At 58.4% G+C, this 19,256-nt stretch overlaps 1 protein-coding gene across 1 annotated transcript; it reads right to left on the bottom strand.

The window, feature by feature from the left end:
* Nucleotides 1–1,186: 1,186 nt before the first annotated feature.
* On the bottom strand, nucleotides 1,187–19,255 carry NLRC3 (NLR family CARD domain containing 3). The gene is made up of 18 exons (XM_079321062.1): nucleotides 17,406–19,255; nucleotides 12,337–12,469; nucleotides 8,984–10,721; nucleotides 8,019–8,105; nucleotides 7,250–7,333; nucleotides 6,933–7,016; nucleotides 6,362–6,445; nucleotides 6,184–6,267; nucleotides 5,683–5,766; nucleotides 4,883–4,966; nucleotides 4,349–4,432; nucleotides 4,164–4,247; nucleotides 3,825–3,908; nucleotides 3,262–3,345; nucleotides 3,073–3,156; nucleotides 2,794–2,877; nucleotides 2,548–2,631; nucleotides 1,187–1,879 (listed from the first exon to the last, which is right to left on the bottom strand). Exons 2-18 carry the CDS (start codon nucleotides 12,341–12,343, stop codon nucleotides 1,789–1,791), a joined length of 3,015 nt encoding a protein of 1,004 aa, XP_079177188.1. The 5' UTR covers nucleotides 12,344–12,469; nucleotides 17,406–19,255; the 3' UTR covers nucleotides 1,187–1,788.
* Nucleotide 19,256: the final 1 nt, after the last annotated feature.

Raw genomic sequence — 19,256 nt, 5'->3', positions numbered from 1 at the left:
TTTAAATCTGGCTTAAATCTATTTATCCTAAACATACCCTTTACTTAATCAAGGGCTTGTCTGCACAAAGAGCAGCACCAGGCAGACTGAAGGAGTAAAGTTGAAAGTGGAGAAGGCTCCAGGGACACCTCAGAGCCTCTTTCAGTGCCTAAAGGGGCTCCAGGAGAGCTGGGGAGGGACTGGGGACAAGGGATGGAGGAACAGGACACAGGAAATGGCTTCCCACTGCCAGAGGGCAGGGATGGATGGGATATTGGGCAGGAATTGTTCCCTGGGAGGGTGGGCAGGCCCTGGCACAGGGTGCCCAGAGCAGCTGTGGCTGCCCCTGGATCCCTGGAAATGTCCAGGTTGGATGGGGCTTGGAGGAATAGTGGAAGGTGTGTCTGCCCAGGGCAGGGGGTGTGAATGGATGAGCTTTGAGATTCCTTCCAACCCAAACCATTCTGTGATGATCTGAGCCCTGAGACCAGGCCCAGTCTCCCAGTCTGGGCTGCAGTTTGAATCAGTTTTCTGTCTCCTGTACTGTAGGCCCTGGTGGAAAAGTGACTCCATACCTGGTGCACAGAGCCAGAGCCTCTCTCTCCAGGCAGCACTGCCACCTAGCCTCCAGCACAGCCAGCATTTGGCAAAGCCCCTGCTGCTGCAGCTGCTTGTGCCAGGCAGGAGCAGCAGCACAGCCCCCTGTGCCTGTGAGCTGAGCTTTCAGCCCTAGGCAGTGGAACACAGCCCAGCCCAAATGTCCTGCAGTGCAAGAACAAGGCTGCACCAGGCATCTTCTCACCCAGAACTAATTTATTCCCAAGTATTTACATCTCCAGAGCTCAGCCCAGTGTTTCTGGGATCAGCCCCCAGGTCCCTGCAGCAGCCACTGGCTGCCCTGAGTGTGGCAGTGAGTCAGGACTGGGCTGGGCACAGGGGACAGTGGCTTCAGGGGGGTCACAGTTTGGCTGCTGGGTCACCTGCAAACCTGGCACCTCTGGAGAGTCACTGGGTCTCTGCCACACCCACAAAGGCAGCACCTTTGCTCTCCTAGTCAAAGGACCTGCAGGGACACACCCAGCAGCTGGGAAGGTCACAGGACACCAGTGACAGCAACAGGAGATCCAAGAGCTCCAGCCTGAAGCTGAGGCAGAGCTTTGAGCTGAGACAGTCCTGGTGTAGCAGGGGCAGGGTAGTTCCTCTTACATTCCCCCTCCCACTCCATTTTCCTGAGGACTTTTCATTTTCCAAGGTCCTTCTAGATGGTTCCACTCCTATGCCCTGGGTTACCTCTCTCTTTGATAGAGAACAGCTCTACCAAACACTTCAGGTGTGCCTGGCCAGCACCAACCTGTTCCTGAGGGCACAGCAACAGCCAGGAGCTGCTGGAAGAGCCCAGGTGCACAGAACCACATCTGAGCAAGGCAGCAGCAAATCTCTCGTGTCCGTCTGGGATTTCAAGGGGAGCCTGCAGGACTGGGCTGGTTTTAGCCAGGGGAGACAAAGCACCAGGGAGATCACAGGAGGAGTTGTCACCACCAGCAGATAAATCACCCTCAAAATCAAGGTCTGGCATCTGCCCCTCCTCACTCCTTTTTGCATTTCCCCCATTCCTTGAAGCTCCCCCAGGGCCTGGATGAACGCAGACATGGGCATACACATCCCTCAGCTTTCACCACGAGTCTCGTCCCTCCTGCACTCCTGTTCCAGCCAGGAGCTCAGGAGCTTTCCTTGCCCCAGTTCTGGTCCCTGAGATGGGCACCAAGGGGCTCCCTGCAGTCACCCAGGCCTGAGGCACCCCCGGGCCCCTCACACGTCCACGACACAGTCGGGAGCGTTGGTCCGGATCGTGTCCGAGATCATCTTGGCTCCTGACTGCCCGATGTGATTGCCCTGCAGGCTGGGGGAGAGAGCAGCTCAGGATGGGGCAGAGAGCAGATCAGGATGGGGGCAGAGAGCAGATCAGGATGAGAGAGAGAGCAGCTCAGGATGGGAGAGAGAGCAGCTCAGGCTGGGGGAGAGAGCAGCTCAGGATGGGGCAGAGAGCAGATCAGGATGGGGCAGAGAGCAGATCAGGCTGGGGCAGAGAGCAGATCAGGATGGGGGAGAGAGCAGATCAGGATGGGAGAGAGAGCAGCTCAGGATGGGGCAGAGAGCAGATCAGGCTGGGGGAGAGAGCAGCTCAGGCTGGGGCACCAGGCAGAGCAGGATCCTGGGTGAAGCTGCCCAGCTTTGCACCAGCGCCCAGCATCACCTGTGCCCACCCCACTCCATGCAGGACCCTGCTCCAGGGCACTCTGAGAGCCCTGAGGCAGCCAAGTGAGGAGCTGGAGAGAGCCCTGGACACTGGAGGGGCTGAGCCACCTCTCGGAACATTTTGGAGAGTATTTGTCTTTTGAGGTGGTTCTTTGGCCCAGAGGCATCCCTGGAGAGGAGCTGAGGGGTCTGGAGCTGTGTGGGGGTGGTGGTTGTCATGCTGGGAGGAGCACGGGATGTCCCTGCCCTGTGGGTTGGTCTCCATGGTCTCCCCCACCCCTGCCTTTCCCACCCACTGCAGCAGCCACTTACTTGACATAGGTGAGGCCGTGGTTGCCCTTCAGGGCCGTGGCAATGCAGATGGCTCCCTCCATGCCCAGGGAGTTTTCCTGCAGGCTGCGGGAGGCAGGAGGGTCAGACAGCACCAGCCAGGGACATGTGGCCACCAGGAGGGAGTGCAGGGTTTGCCCTTCTGAGAGCTGCTGGCCTGGCCATGCCCCCACTCCTCCCTGAGGGGATGTCTGGAAGGTTCCTGGCTCAGCCAGGTGTGATGCTCACCTGAGGCGGCGCAGGCTGCGGTTCACCCTCAGCGCCTGTGCCATGGCCTTGGCCCCTGCCAGCCCCAGGGAGTTTCCCCGCAGGCTGCAAACAGAGGCAGGGTGAGGAGGGACAGCTGGGGGTGCCGGGAGGGGGAGAAGGGACAGCGCACAGCAAGTGCAGGGACAGCTCTGGGACATCCCCATGCGGGGGTAGGAGCAGTGCTGAGCCAAGGGCTGGGCTCTCAGGGACCCAGGACCAGAGGCACAGCTGTGGGCACTCGGTGCCCCATGCACTCACTCCAGGACCTGCAGGCTCTTGTTGACCATCAAGGCTTCTGCCAGGGCTTGGGCACCGGCCACGCCTATGGAAGCCACTTGCAGGCTGCAAGGGAACAGGGACCCTTCAGCCACCCTGAGGTGGCCATGGTGTGTTAATTGGGATAATTAGGCTGTGCCACCAGGGCCCTGCTGCAGCCTGGGTACTCACTGCAGATCTGCCAGGGTGGTGTTGACCTTCAGTGCAGCTGAGAGGGCAGCCATGCCCTCATCTCCAATGGCGTTCTCCTGCAGGCTGGGACAGAGGTGCTGTGTGCCCGTGGCCTGGGAACCCAGGGCAGCCAGCACAGGGCCCAGCATTCCCAAATGGCTTGGGAGAGGTGCTGGGCCGCAAGGCATCTAGAGCATCCCCAGCCTTGGGGCTGCATTGGGGACACAGCAGATTTCCAGTGCCTAAAGGGATGCCAGGAGAGCTGGAGAGGGACTTTGAACAAGGGTTTGCAGAGATAGGACACAGGGAATGGGTTCCCACTGCCAGAGGGCAGGGTTAAATGGCATATTGGGAAGAATGAGAGAGGGAGACCCTGGCACAGAGTCCCCACAGAAGCTGTGGCTGCCCCTGGATCCCTGGAAGTGTCCAGGGCCAGGCTGGATGGGGCTTGGAGCATCCTGGGACAGTGGAAGGTGTCCCTGCCATGGCAGGGGTGAAACTGGATGGGCTTTAAGGGTCCTTGCAGTAGGGCCCAGGACACATCCACCCATGTCCCCCCTTACTCGAGGCTGGCCAGGCTGCTGTTGAACTGTAGTGCTTGTGCCAGGGCCGTGGCTGCTTTGGCCTGGATGAAGTTCCACTGCAAGCTGCAACCAGGAGAAAATGAGAGCTGAAGCCTTGGACTGTGAGCGTGCCCTGATCCTTCCAGGCTCCACACTCACCTGCACCCATCCAGGGATGTGTCAGACCCCGTGGGTCCATTCAGGATGTCACAGCACCCCTGCCATGGAAGGTGGCCCAGGGGTGGCCCTGTTACAGCCTGGAGGGGCTGAGGGCCAGGAGCAGTGTCCCTGCCCATGTCCATGGGCTTGAAACCCAGCCAGGCTCAGGGGGAAACTCACTGGAGGGACGTGAGTGCCTGGTTCTCCTTGATGGCCAGAGCGATGGCCTTGCCCCCCTCGTCGTACAGCAGGTTGGCCGCCAAGCTGGGGGGACAGAGGGCTCGAGTCACACAGGAGAAGCTGAGCACAGCTCCAGGGACACCAGGGGTGGCTCTGGGTGCCCTCCTGGGGCCCATGGCACTCACTCCAGCTTCCTGAGGGTGCTGTTGCTGCGCAGGGCACGGGCGATGGCAGGGCCCCCCTCCTTGCTGATGGAGTTCTCCCGGAGGCTGGGGAGAGACACGGGGCTGGGGAGGAGCAGCCAAGGCAGGGCTGGAGCAGCTGCTCCCCCAGTGCCCCTTCACCTCCAGCTCTGGGGCTGAGGGCACCACCTGAGTCAAGCAGTTTGCCTAAACCACCCCCACAGCTCCTGCAGCTCCATTCCCTGCCCCTCCATTCCCTGTGTTTCCTGTGGGCACTGGTGACCCACCAGGGCTTTTTGCCAGCCTCCCATCCCTGCTGCCATCCTTTCATTCCAAGACGTGCCTGAATGAGTATTGTTCCAAAGGGAGAAAAATAAAGACAGAGAGAAGTTCCTCACAGCTGGAGGAGGGACCAAAGCTGCTTTCAGCATCTCAGAGCACTTGTGGAAATGACCAGGCACAAGGCCAGGCTGCTGAAAAGCTCCAAGGTGTCTGCAGCAGCTTTTGGCCAGGGTGGCTGGAGGGACTGTCACTTACTTGAGGCTGAGGAGTCCCTTGTTGGAGCAGAGAGCTGCTGTCAGTGCCGTGACCCCTGCACTGCTGATGGAGTTGCTCTGGAGACTGAGACAAATGGGGAAGGTGTGAGGATGGGCCAGTCTTGGCATCACAGTGGACTGCAGTCTCATGTTTGGGGTGGAAAGTGCCCATTTCAGTGAGAAAAGGGCATCTCCCAACCTCAGGGGGCAGGGGGAGCCAAGGCACAAGGACCAAGTCTGGAGCATCCAGGCAGGATCAGCCACTCCTGCTGAGCACAGCAGCACCAGCCCCAGCAAGAGAGGGGACAGGGTTTGCAGAACTTTGGGACAGCCTTGTCCCCACCTGTCTGTCACCATGGCTGCTGGCTCAGCTGGGCACGTGGCTCCCCTGTCACAGGGACAGAACCAGGCCACAGCCACTCATCAGCAGGAGCCATCAGCCCTCCCCTCCAGCTGCTGTTCCCACAGGGAATGAAGATTGCACCATTCCAGCCTGACTGTCAGGCCTCAGCCTGTTACCAACCTCCTGAGCCAATTCCCAACACTTCTGGGAGAGAGAAGACACAAAACTACAGATCTCCTCCAAGCCAGAATAAAAAGTCATTGCTGGGTTTTAGGATTAGTTCTGTCAGTGCCCCCTGGTGCAGGCAGGGCCAGCCTGGCTGCTGCTGGAGCTGCCCCATGGTGTTCCAGCCTGCCCATCCAGGCAATGGGACACACATGGGGAGAGGTTGAGGGCTTGAGGGGGGGCAGATTTTGCTGGAAGGAGGAGGCTGGGCTCAGGGTCAAGGGCAAACTCACTCGAGGCTTTGCAGGCTGTGGTTCACCCTCAGAGCTTCGGCCAAGGCAGTGGAGCCGATGTCTCCCACCGAGTTGCTCGAGAGTCTGAGAAAGAAGAGGGAACTTGGAGCTGCCAGCAAGGGATTCATCTCCCCCAGGCTCTTCCTGCTGCAGCAACGAGCCGAACTCGCTGCCACCTCATTTCCCACCTACGTGCACCTCTGTTCTCCTGGCTGCTTTGAGCTGGAATCGCTCTTAACCTTTCCCCAGGGCCTGGAGTGCTGCTGCTTCCCTCTGCCAGAGGGGAGGCAGCTTCTCCTTTCTTCCTTTGTGTGGTTCCCTGCATCCCTGGAGGTCCAGAGAGCATCTCCACAGGGCTGCTCTCTATGCACACCAACCCTCGTGGGCAGAGCTGGCAGTGTCCCTCCTGCCCATCCCCTGGACCTGCCCCTTTCCTGCCCCTGCTGTCACAGGGAGATGTGGCTCTGGCCCTGCACTCCCTGTCCCTGCTGCCCTGCTCACATCAGCTCCCTCAGGCTGCAGTTCTGCTCCAGAGCCTCTGCCAGTTTCCGGGCGCCCTGGGCTCCGATGGTGTTTTTCTGCAGGCTGCCAAAGGGAGGGAGGCAGCTGTGAGTGGCAGGTGCCACATCCCCGTGCTGGGTGGCCAAAGGGAGGGGGACAGCACATGCTGGTCACTCACTGCAGGGTCACCAGCCTGTGGTTGGTCAGCAGGGCCTCGGCCAGGAAGGTGGCCCCGTCCTCCTTGATGGAGTTGTGCTGGAGGCTGTGGGAGACAGGAGTGAATTCGAGCCTGGAGCCTTCCACAGCAGGGCCAGGGGCTGTGCAGGGCTGCAGGGCAGTGGCCACCTGCCCTGGGCTTTGCTTGCCCTTGGCTCTGGCTTAGAAAGGGGTCTGGCCTCCAAGCATCCCTGACCAGGAGTCTCCTTCCCTCCTCTCCCATGGGATATTCTCCTTCCATGAAACAGCACCCTGGGAGCTCCATGCACAGAAAGGATCTCGACCTGCCCCCCAACCCCAGCACTGCCCCACTGGAGCCAAGGGGCAGGAGAATTGCAGCCTTCTGCCCCAGGGCTGCCCCAGTCCCTGGGTCTGTGCCAGCTGCTCATGTTCAGTTCCCTGCACAGCTGGCCCAGGGCATGCCCAGGGTCTCCCCTCTGCTGCCCCTTGGAGCTTGGGAAAACCCCAGTGGGACAGAAGAGGGATGGAAGGGGGCATCTGCTCCAGGAGGTGCTACAGAAGCTGGGACTTACTTCAGGGAGAGCAGGATTTGGTTTTTTTTCAGGGCATCAGCCAGGGCTTTTGCTCCAGTGGGGCCGATGGAGTTGCTCCGCAGGCTGGGCAGGGACAGGCAGAAAAGCCAAGGTTAGCAAAGCCAGACTGGCACAGGTCCAGTTTAAGCCAGATGCCTCCACATGGCACTGCTGAGGTAGGACATCAGGCCAGCAGCTTGTGGGGGTGGCTTTAGGGGCTGGAGACCCTCCCCAGCTCGCTCAGGCCGGGTGAGATGCAGGGAATGTTCCCAGTGGGAATGTGTGCAACACAGGAGCTGGGGAAGGGGAACACTTACTCCAGCACCATCAGGCTCCTGTTCACCAGCAGAGACCTGGCCAGAGCTTTGGCTCCCTTGTTGCTGATCTGATTTTCTGCCAAGCTGCCCAGAAAAGGAAAATTGGCTGTTTTTGCAGAGGAGAAAGAGACTGGCACAGACCCTGGCATGTCCAGGATGCAGCTGGGATGGCTGAGCACAGAAGAGCCATGGGGAGCATTTGGTTCAGGGTACAACCAAAGTGATGGATGTTCTCCTGGAGTGGACACCAGGCAGGGACTGCAAGGACACTGTTTCTGGACAGAAAATTCATCTGTGTCCTCAGAGCTCAGGAGCTCTGATGGCAGCATGAGGAGCTCTGTGCAGCCTTGAGGAAGAGCAGGAGGTGGGCAAAGTGGGAACCCATCTGTCTGGGATGAGGCATCTCCTGTGTGGGGGTCAGGAGCCTCTCCCCTCTGTGCAGCAGGTGCTCCATGCAGAGCCTCGAGTGTCCAACAATCTGCTGTGAGCTTGGGAAGTGGTTTGTTGGGATTGGATTTATTGCTTTGTTGGGATCACCCATGGATTTATTCATAATTATTTTTAGGAAGGGTGAGGAGGCAGCAGTTCCAGGAAGACTGGGCAAGACAACCTTGGGGTAAGGCCACTGTGCCTGGGTGCAGGGGATGCTGTGGGACTGTCCTTGTCATGAGGCACCCTGGGCAGCCATTGGAGAGATTGCTGGGGGACCCCACCCTGGTTTTGCAGTGCCCCCAGCTCCACGCTGCATCCCCAGGACACCTTGTCCTACCTGAGCCTCTGGATCTGGCAGTCCTTCACACTCAGCATACTGCCCAGCAGCTCCATCACATCATCCTTAAACTGGTTATTTTCCAGCCTGCAGAACACACAAGGAAAGAGCAAGAGAAGGGTTTGGGGAACAAAGTGGAGAAAGCATGATCCTCCCATGACATCTGTCTGCCCCAGGTGGAGAAACTCAAGGGCAGAAGTGGAGCTGACCCAGTGCCATCCCCAGGACAGCTCTCTGCAGGTGGTAAACATTTGGTGGACCCAAAATCCCCATTGACACTTTGGATTGTGAGTCACAGGAGAGAGAGAACTCATTGCAGCCTCCAGTACTTGGAGGGGACTTAAAACAGGGAACAGGTTTATACTAAAAAGAGGACAGATTTCCATTGGAAGTTAGGATGAAATTCTTCCATGTGAGGGTGGGATAGTCAGGGTGCCCAGAGAAGCTGTGGCTGCCCCTTGATCCCTGACAGTGTCCAAGGCCAGGCTGGACAGAGCTTGGAGCAGCCTGGGACAGTGGAGGTGGCCACAAGGCATTTAGAGCATTCCCAGCCAGGGACACACAGCGGGGGCTCAGCAGATTTCCAGTGCCTACAGAGACACCAGGACAGCTGTAGAGGGACTTTGGACAAGGGTTTGCAGAAACAGGACACAGGGAATTGCTTCCCACTGCCAGAGTGCAGAGATGGATGGGATATTGGGAAGGAATTGTTCCCTGGGAGGGTGGGCAGGCCCTGGCACAGGGTCCCCCACAGAAGCTGTGGCTGCCCCTGGATCCCTGGCAGTGCCCAAGGCCAGGCTGGATGGGGCTTGGAGCAGCCTGGGACAGTGGGAGGTGTCCCTGCCATGGCAGGGGTGAAACTGGATGGGCTTTAAGTTCACTTCCAACCCAAACCAATCTGTGGTTTCACAGTCACAGCCTGGCAGCTCTCCTGGCTTCTCCCAGCACAATCCCTCAGGACTCACCTGAGGTTGTGGCAGAAGAGGAGCTGGGACAGCAGGCTCTTACAGACGCTGTAGGTGAGGCAGTTGGAGAGGTTTGTCTCCTCCAGGCAGAGGTCAGAGACCTGCAGCAGATAAGCCAGGGCGGAGCAGTTGCTGGGGGTGAGCAGCCCAGCCAAGCTGCCGGCCCTCATGGCCTCCTCCAGGGCCCGGGCGGGCTCGTCGTGCCGCATCTCGTAGAGGCAGCGCACGGCGTTGACGGCACGCGAGGACGCGGCGGGCTCGGCACCCAGGCAGCCCCGCAGCACGCCGGCAGCCTGGCTCCTGAGGGCGCCCTGCTCCTCCCGGGGCAGCAGCCACCCGCCCAGCAGCGCGCCGGCCTGCGGCGACAGCAGCCCCGCCAGGAAGCGCACGAAGACGTCCAGCTGCCTGTCCTGCGCCTGCAGCGCCCGCTGCACCGCGCTCCTGAAGTGGCTGAGGAAGCCCAGCTTGGGCCAGGACACGCCGCTCTCCGCGAACAGGTCGAAGATGGCTCGCTTGGCCGCCGTGTAGTAATAGAGAGCTGCCAGGAACTCCTGGATGGTCAGGTGGGGGAAGTAGTAGGCGGCGGAGGCGTGCATGTCGTCCTTGAGCAGCAGGCGGGTGGAGAGGCTGCTGTGCAGCAGGCCCGGCTCCATGCCGTGGGCCTTCATGTCCTGCTCGTAGAACACGTGCTTCCTGCGGAGCAGCCCGTAGAAGGCCAGCCTGCCCAGGCTGCCCACCAGCTTCCTGCCGGTGTTCACAGCCTGCTCGGTCCTCAGGCCTTCTCTGGGCTGCTCCAGCCAGTCACCACTCACGGCCATTTTAAAATAATAGCAGTAGATTTCTGACAGGGTCCTGGGGACCACGGCTGCTTCTTGCGACTGATCGCTGCAGTGTTTCAGGAAATAAGCGATTGAGGAGCCACAAATCCAGCAAAAGCCAGGAATGGTGCACAGGACGTGGAGCGACCTGTTAGCCCTGATGTGCTGCAGGACCTGGCTGGACAGATCTCTGTTGTCCAGGAACATCTGGTCCAAGAAGTCCTTCATCTCCGCAGCCCCGAACCCTCGGATCTCCGTCATGCGGTCCACCAGCCCGCTGGGAATCTGCCCGGCCGCCGCCGGCCGCGACGTCACCCACACGGAGGCCTCCTGCAGCAGGTTTCCCCTGATGATGTTGGTGATCAGGTTGTCCACTTGGATCTCCTTTTTGGGATCGGTGCAAACCGCCCCGTTGAAAAAATCCAAGGGGGTTTTGAACTCGTCCAGGCCGTCGAGGATGAGCAAGGTGCGGGCGGCCGCGGCGCCGGTGGGCTCAGGGCTGGGAGGGAGGGCCCAGCACAGCAGGCGCTCGGCAGAGAGCTTCTCGTAGGTGTTGAGCTGGCGGAAGGTGAGGGGCAGCACAGACACCACGTCCCTGCTGATCTCCCCCTTTGCCCAGCTGCAGACAAACAGCTTCACCAGAGTGCTCTTGCCGATCCCGGCCACGCCGATAGTGATGGAGACGCGAGGGGGGATGCTGACTTTGGAGAGAGGCTGGAACAGCTTCTCCAGGGGGATGCTCTTGGACACGCTTGGCAGGCCTTTGGTGGTTTCAACCTGCAGGATGTCGTGCTCCTTCTGCTGGATGTCGCTCAGGCCTTCCACCAGCAGCAGGTTGGTGAGGCGCCGCAGGGCTCCTGTCTCCAGTCCGTTCGCACAGGAGCCCTGCAGGCTCTCCAGGGGCTTCTGCACCATGGGTTCTGCACAGAGAAATGAAACAGCGATGAGGAGGAACCACAAAGGCAAATGGCAGAAGCTGCTTCACTTTTCTGCTGTGCCCATGTGGAGGGAAACCTCACGGAGCCTTTACATCCTGGTGGGAAGGATGGCAGGGCTCAGAGGGCACCAAGAGGTCTAAAGGGTCCTGATCAGCCTCCAGGAGCCCATTTTAGCTCAGGCCGGGGCCTTCAGCCTCAGCAAAGCTGTGTTGTAGGAGCTACATCATGTTCTTGGGCCTCATTGCTCTGCCCTTGCCTGGTGGCCACTGGACTGGGTCTGAACCTGGTTGCCCTAGCTGGGCCTGATCCGGATCTCTCTGTTTCCCAGACTGGCTTCATTCCTGCCTCATTGCCATGCATTCTCTGATGAACTGGACTCCTGGCTCAACCTGGTGGCTACCTCTGGACCTGTCCTGCTCACCTGACTCAGGTATCTCAGTGAAATTAAACCCTCCAGCAAAGGCTGGACAGGCAGGGGATAATGGAGAGATTTGGAGCAGACACCAGCCGAGGCTGGAGCCTTCCAACCAGGAGGGAAACCAGGGAAACCTCTCTTGGCAAGAGGGTTGCAGAGAGAGCCTGAATTTGGGGCAGCCAGCAGCCAATGGGGTTGGGATCAGCCATCCTTTCCCTGTCCCCAGCCTGGTGCTGGGACTGGCTGCTGAGATCTGGATACTGAGGACATTAAAAACTCCTCAGGCTGCCCAGAGAGATGTGCAGAGGGCAGTGAGGGGCCTGGAGGGAGCTCCCTCAGAGCTGGCACAGAGCCCTGGTCACCCCTGGCTGTGGCCTTCCCCAGTGGAGTCGCTGCCATGGCACCATCACCTGCAGGGATGCTGCCACAGAACTGCCACCAGCCCCAGCTCTGTGCACACCTCAGGAGCTCCAGCCAGCACCAGGCCACGTGTGCAGCCCCCCTGGCTGGGCTGCCTGCCACAGACAGTCATGTGAGGTAGAGCTGCAAGTTGGAGGTCTGGATGAAGCTTTGCAGGACAGGGAGCCAGGACATCCAGCACAGCCCTCACCTGCTCGGGCAGGGGGCTCGCTGTCTGCACCTGGGCAGCCTCCTGGGCCCTCAGGAGCTCCAGCCTGCACAGGTGGCACAGGTGGATGATGTCCTGCAGGAACTGTGGGGACATGGACCTCGCCAGCTGCCAGAGGAACTGCTGGATCCAGGTGCCTGCAGGGCAGACAGAGGGACAGGTGAGTCCTGGGCCAGCCTGGGAATGTGAGGGGAGACAGGAAAAGGCAGCAGTGCAAAATTGTCTCTGGCTCTGAAGACAGCAGAGGTGAGCCAGAGCCCTCCACAGTGCCCTGCCCAAGCCCTCCTTGCAGTGATGCCATCCCAAAGTCCTGGCAGGAGGCTTTGCTACGTCAGGGCAGCAGCTATGAAATTGGAGGCAGAGACTGAAGAACACAATCATGAAATGGTGTTTTCTCCATGCAGAGAAAAAAAACTCTGAGCAAGACCATTTCTCTCAGGGACATCCGTTGCCCCGGTGCCAGCACAGCACTGCCTTGGAGCTGCTCGCACCTTGGTGCCCCACCTCATCCCATCTCTGAACCCCAAGGTGACACCTGCCCAAGCACCACTCACCTTCCATCAGAGGCCTCCCGTGGCATGGGTGCTCCCTGGGCCAGGAGTGCTGTGGTGGCAGCAGCGTCCCATGGGCCACTCCGGGCCAGCTCACAGCCCCACCCGGGGCTCCTCAGCCCCTGCCACGGCCCTGCTGGGAGAAGAGGAGAAGCATCAGCAGCAGGGTGGGAGGGAGCCCCCTCTGAGCTGTGGTGGTGCTGGGTGTGCTTCAGCCAGGGGTTCATTCATCAGCTTTTGGCTGAGAAGAGTCCCCTTCACTGCAGGCACAGCTGGGCCCAGAGCCACACACTTAGTGCCTCCCCCACCAGACTCACACCACCACCTTCCTCAAGCACAGTGCTGCATGAGCTGCCCTGACAATGGCCCTGTGCCATCTGCAGGGCACCTGGGGAGCACCCGAGTGTCACCACTGTCACCAAGGCTGGCAACTGCTCATGCATTCCTCTCTGTGTTGTGAAGGAAGTTGTGGGGCAGCAGGCAGTGATGAAGGGCCTGCTTTGGTTTCAAACCCACCTGGCCCCCATCCAGAGCCTCTGTCGGGGCTTGCTGAGCATGGCCAGCACCACATCCTGCCACAGAGCTGAGGATGCTCTGAACAATCACCCAGAGAAGGAGCATCTGCCTGCTCCCTCCCCCTCAGCTGCTGTCAAACCACTTCTGAGAGTTTGCTGCTTATTTGTAAGAAGTGAATCTGCTCAGAGTCCTGGTGTTCTCAATGCCTGAGCTCCATCCCAGCTCCAGCTGTGTTAGAGCCACTGTGCTGTGCCACCAATCCCAAAGTCATCCCCAGGCACTGGCCATGTCCAGGTGGAAATGCTGAGCCCCAGGGCATGTCTGATCACAGGAGCAGTGCACACAGTGTCTCAGGGCCTGAGTCCTGTCATCTTTCCTCCCCTCCACCTGGCCTACAGGATGCTCTGGATCCATGCAAACACCTCCCTGTTGCTCAGAGGCTCTGCAATGGGGTCCCTCCCACAGACAGCCTTGCCTTTGTCAAACACCCCAACGGGGGATGTGGGCATTGTGGGGGCTTTGATGCAGCCTCACCACAGGTACAGGGAACACTCCTTTCTTTGGTCAGATCTCTGCTAGGGAGTAAGCACAGATGTAGCTGGACCAGGAAAACCTGGCAGAGCCTCCATAGTGCAAGGTGAAGGTGCTTGGAACTTCTGTCCATCCTCCCTCCCAGGGATCCATGCTGGGGTTATCTCCCACCAGAAGCACAAGACTGCAGAAGGTGCTCAGGCTGCAGGAGGGACCTGAGTGTCCCCAGGGCTGAGTCTCTCCCACACCATGGCTGGATCTCCCATAGGGACAGGTGGCATGTCCTGCAGAGTGGGATAAGTGGCAGAAGGTGCTGGCTGCCAAAGCACCAGTCCAGCCCCACCTGCCCAGGTGGCTCCTGACAATCCCTTGTGGGGCTGGGAGGAGCTGTTGGAGCTGGCTCTGAGCCCCCTGCCTTTCCTATAAGAATGGAAGCCTGGGCTCTGCCCCAGCTGCCCAGCTCTGAGCCCCTAGTGCCAGTGGTGCCAGTGGTGTCAGAGGTCCATGAGCCCCAGGCAGTGGTGGTGATCCCACAGCAAAACCCTTTTCTCCATACTGGGAGCAGCAGGACCCCAGCAGCATCCCCCAGGCAGTGGCTTGGTCAGTGAAGATACCATCAATTAAAGGAGCTCAGTGAGCAATTCACAGTGAAATGTTCACCCTCTGATGTGTTCTTGTCTCTAACTGGCCTGGAAAGTTCAATGAAGCCTCTGCAGTCCCCAGGTCTGTCTCTGATCTTTGCTGTGCAAGCCAGAACACAGAGCCAGAATGAAAGGGGGTTTTGCTGCTTGCAGCAATGTTCCCTGCAGCCCTTCCCCTGAAACACAGCTCTTTGATGGGGGAAAGCTGCTCCAACACCAGAGAATGTTTGATGCTGTCCTCTGCTCCTTGAAACACCAGCAGGCATGGGCCAGCTCCTGCAGAGGCATCTCACAGGGAGAATAAAGCAGCAGAAGAAATAATGCATGGGCTGTGATATTTTCTGGTTCCAATAGTTTCAGGTGCAGCTCTGGGACCACAGGGGACTGCTGGAGGGAGTCACCAGCTCTCACTAGAGCTGTCTGAAGGGTAAGGGCCAGCCAAAGCCAAGCTCCATAACCTCTAAAGATCCAGATGTGTCCAGGATGGGACCCAGCTCATTCCAAAGCTGCTGGCCATGAGTCCTGCCCGAGGTGTCCATCCTGCACATCCCAGGTGAGCAGTTTTGCCTGGCCAGGATCCAGCAGGAACAATGTTCCACTGGCAGCCAGAGGAGCAGGGATACAGGTTTGTGTCTGCCCTGCCTTGCCTGTGTCCCCAGGGAAACTGGGATAAGGGGCTGGAGAGCAAGGGGCTGCCACTGGTGAATGGCACCCAGGGAGGAAATGGGGAGTTTCTTGGCAAGAATGTGGCATTAACACTTTTTTCTTTTTGCTTAGTTTGGTCCAAAGGTCCAGCCCAGGAGAAAATCCTCTCCTCTAAGGACATGTAGACAACACTGATGTGTTCTTCCAGCAGCTCCAATCTCACCATCCCTACACCCCACCTGAGTGTCCCTGCCCACAACCCATCAAGCCACAAGCACCTGGAAGGTGCCCACCACATGCACAGCCAATGCTCTCCCAAACAGCTGCTGTGCTTTTCACTGTGTCCATCCTGTCCCAGGATTCAAACTCCAAGACCAGGGAACACAGGCCTGGATGTAGCTGCTCCTGCTCATCTCTGGCTCTAATTATGAATGTGTAGTTTCTCTCCTGGCAGCCAACCATGACCAGAGCAGCATCCAGGGAATCTGGAATGAAGGCACAACCCTGGGGTGGCCACAGCATGAGGCTGTCCGGAGACAAGAGGTATTTACTGCCTCCCAGATCTTCCTCCTGCCCCAGACAAATCCATCACACTGTCCCTTAGGGATCTGCTGAGGACTGGGACCCGGCCAGGCCAGGAGCTGTCCCAGCAGCACCAGGGCTGCATCAGGTGACAGCCAGCAGTTGGAAATCTGTGTTTGTGCCCCTGCAGGGATTCACCTGCAGCATGGTGGGGTGGTTGGCACCTCCAGTGGGACTTCTCAGCTCGTAGAGCCCTGGGGACCTACTCAGGGTGGGCTGAGGGTGCCAAGGTTAGACAGGCAGCAAAGAGCTGGGCAAGAGCTCCTGGATGGCTGCAGGTACCCACAGATGGAAAACATCTGGAAATTGACTGATCTACCGAATTTAAATAAGGTTAAAAGATTTTTATATGGGCTAAAAATTGCATCACCACCCAGCACCTGCACAAGGTGGGAGATTCATCTGCTCCTTCACCCGCCCAACCTCAGCCCTTTCTAGTTATTTTTCTGCCACATGTCTGCCCTGAACTGATCCCACCTCAGAGAGCAGCGAGCTGCCTGGACATTAGAACATTTCTCAAGCCAACACCTCCAGCTGTTCCCCCTGAGCTGAGTGAATCCCAAAGCCAGGGTGCAGGCTGCCATCTTTTGGCAGAATGCAAGAGGCTTCACATCATTCATTTCTGCTAATTAAACCTGCAATAAAATACCTTCTGCATTATTACTCCATTATGATTCTTTCAGGCTGGGAAATAACTGGCAAGGTTATCTAAGTTTACATATGACTTACATTTTTTGGTCTGGATTTAATGCCAGCAAACTTAATTGCCAACTGTATTTTACATCAAATTTAATCTCTTCCAGGTTTGAGTTATTGTTTCCTTGAACCTCAACCCCAATAACAGGGCCCAGAAACAGCAGAGATTAAAAAGGAAGTGAGGCGCCATGAAGGGCCCTTGGGCTGGATGCCAGCAGTGCCAATCCCACATCTCACCAGAAAAAAAGGAAAAATCGATCAGTGGGTGAATCCAAACAGCTGAAAATGAAGATAATTTTGGACAGGACATCCCTTGCAGGGCACTGCTGCACCTCACAAGCTGCAGAATGAAGGCTGATGCATTTCCTGAGCTGCCCGTGCCCCAGGGAGGCTTTACCACAGATGTGCAAACAGCTGGTTGAAAAGCAGATCCTCCCAGCCAACAGCTTCTACCCCTGCCACCCACAGCATCTCAGGATATCAGCAGGAAAGCTGGGCAGGAGCTGCTGCCAGCCCACAGCCCCAGGGCTGCAGGATGCTGATGGATGTGGTACCCACCCAGTGATTGGTCAGAACCTTTCAGAACATCCCAAAGAGCAGCTGCAACATCTCTAGATGGAAATGTTTGTGCAACAGGAACATCCCGAGTGGGAGGTGTCCCCTGGCTGCCAACCATGCCTGCCTGGCTTTGGATAACTCTGGATAACTCTGCCACGTGCTGGCCAAACCCTGAGTGACAGTGACATCCCAGGGGGTGACAGCAGCCAGCCTGTGCTCCAGCAGGGCCTGTCCTCAGCAGTCCCATATTTATGGGCTACACAGTGCCCACAAGTGCCTAAATAAGAGCAGCATTAAGTCTGATGCCCTAAGGCAGCCCAGGGTGCCCAGGCTCTGTGCCCACCTGGGTGCAGGGCTGAGCTCCAGCCCCGACCTGCCCCTGTGACACCCCAGGGCCCTGCCCCACTCTTTGCTGCAATTTTGCACTGTGCCACAGGTGAGTGTGTCACTAACCTCTTCCTTTTCTATTGGTGGTACACCTTGGAGTTTATTTGGGATGGTTTGGAGGTAAATTAGTTCACCAAATGACATTAAGAGGCAGGGGAAAGCTGCTGCAGAAGGCTTTGGGCAGGCAGGACAGCCTGGCTGTGGCTGCCTTCGTGCCCTGGCAGGCAGAGCAGGAAAGAGGACAGAATCTGTGACATGTGCCAGGTTCCCTGTGGGGTGCCATCACTCCGGGCTCCACCCACTCCTGCAGCCCGGTGCCGAGCCGTGCCGTGCCGTGCCGTGCCGTGCCGTGCCAGGGACATCTGTGCCCAGCCCCTGGCCCTGCCGCTCTGGCCCAGCGACTCCACTGCACGTGGCCATGGCAGCACCAGCTCTGCGGCAGCTTGTCCCCGTGTGGGAGAGCCAAGCGACACCTCCCCTTGTCCCCACACCCCTCGAAGCCCCTCCAAGCCCTACCTTGGCGTCATGGCGCCTTCCCCAGGTCAGAGTGTGAGCGGGGCAGTGGCGAGAGCATCCTCGTGGCCGCGGGAAGATGCAGCCTCTCCGCGTCCCGCTCAGCTCTTTACCCCTTTGTCCCTCTTTATCCTTTGCTTCCTCCCCGACGGATGCTCAGGTTCCAGGTAGAATCCACCCTCCCGCTGTCCCCTCAGCTGATGGGACCCGGACCGGGGCGATGCTCGGGGCAGCACCTGCGGAAGGTGACTCCGGGTCCCCCCCGCCCGTGGCTTTCGTCTCTTTCCGTTCGCCGCTCGCCCCTTCCTGCCCTGTGTCTCGCTGATCTTCCTTCCTGTCAGCGCGGGGCTGGTGGCTGTGCAGATGGGGCTGGGGGATGCGCCAAAAGCCAGCGGCGTCTGACCCCGGCAGCGGCAGCCGCGCCGGTCCCGGTGGGATGCTCCGTGCGCCGACACTGCCCCGGCTGCCGATGCTTTCTCCCAAAAGCCACAAATCCGCCCCCAACAACATCCAGACTACTGCGGATTCACTTGAATCAAAGCTATGAGCTCAGCCCGGCCTGGGAGAACTGAGGGGTTTTGCTAAACAACCCCCTCACTGGCCAGGAACGCTGAGAATATCTCATGGAAGAGGCTGGACTTGCAGCAGCTCTGCCTTTCTTTGGGTAGTGCAAAGAAATATTTGCATGAGTAAATCAAAGTTTTGTTTTGAAAGAGTGGAATTAAAGGGTAGGAATAGCCTCCCTTTCCTCCAAAGCCGTTCTCCTGCCCTTGCTAAATGCTTCCCGAAATCAGGATTTGTCTCCAAAGATCTGAATCCCATCCCACCAAGGAGCCAGAGCTACCAGAGCAGCAGGACCGGTGGGATCTCACCTCCCCAGCTCCACACAGGCAGGTAGGGTCGGTCATTATTTTCCATTCTTGTTCGACAAAATCCTCCTTTTGTTAATCCTGTACAAATTTCACTGGCATTCAGGCTAGTGGAATTCAGGGGGCTAATGGAGCTCTCGTGGTGGCGAGCTGGTGAGGTCAGGGTGGGCTCGTGGCCACTGAGCTGCATTTGGGGAGAGGTGGGGGCAAGCAGGAATTCGGACCTCCAGCCCCCACTTCGGGCTGTGTCTCCCCCAGCCTCTCTCTCTGCCTGCCGCAGGCAGTGCCCAGTAAGGGTTAAAACCTTTCCTCTGGCAATTCGAGGTCTGTTAGTAATTTCCCCATCTGGGGGGTGGTTTCGAAAGGAGCCGGTAAGTCCCCGCAGCTAAAATCCCTCACATCCAAAATGAATGTGCAGAAACCCCAGTCAGGGCTGCACCTCCTGCTTTCCCAATTCATCATTTATCTGAATTAGCATATCTGAAATATTTCTTTGCTGCTGTGTATTACACATCCCTCACTCATTTTCTGGGCTGCTTGGTGGATTCAACCCCAAATTTCTCCAAGTATTTATTCACTAAACGTAACCTGTGGAGTGCCCGGCAGGGTGGGTTTGAGCGCAGCCCCTCTGGAGCTGGCAGGGGAGGTGACAAAAGGCCCAGGGTGACTCTGTTTGTTGACTCGTGCGGTTGCTCGGCAGGAGGGTGCTCGGGGACGGAGCCTCAGCTCAGACCTGCAGAGTCACCTGCCTGGGGACAAGGAACCTGGGGATAGAGAACGGTCCCAGCTCCAGAGGGAGCAGCAGGACGAGCTGGGGAACTGCCCGGATTCCACACCAAGGAAAGACCTTACTAGTGTGGGAGGCTCGGGGGGTCCCCGGGGAGGGAGGGACACAACTCCCAGCCCCTCCAGAGGAAAACGCGGTGGCTCTTGAGTTTTAAGCGGGATTCCTGAGCAAGGAGCAGGCGGCTGGGCCAAGGTACGG

The sequence above is a fragment of the Erithacus rubecula genome (assembly GCF_903797595.1).
Source record: "Erithacus rubecula genome assembly, chromosome: 17".
Taxonomy (NCBI): domain Eukaryota; kingdom Metazoa; phylum Chordata; class Aves; order Passeriformes; family Muscicapidae; genus Erithacus; species Erithacus rubecula.
Note: the sequence above shows the minus strand (reverse complement) of the source record. Positions and strands in the feature narration are given on the sequence as shown.

Bases quoted from the DNA above. Each gene is read 5' to 3' on its own strand.
- NLRC3 (XM_079321062.1), bottom strand. The intron at 3,909-4,163 runs GTGAGTTTCCCC...TCCTGGTTGCAG, and splicing joins CAGGCACTCACGTCCCTCCA to CTTGCAGTGGAACTTCATCC. The intron at 1,880-2,547 runs GTAAGTGGCTGC...TCTCTCCCCCAG, and splicing joins CACGGCCTCACCTATGTCAA to CCTGCAGGGCAATCACATCG.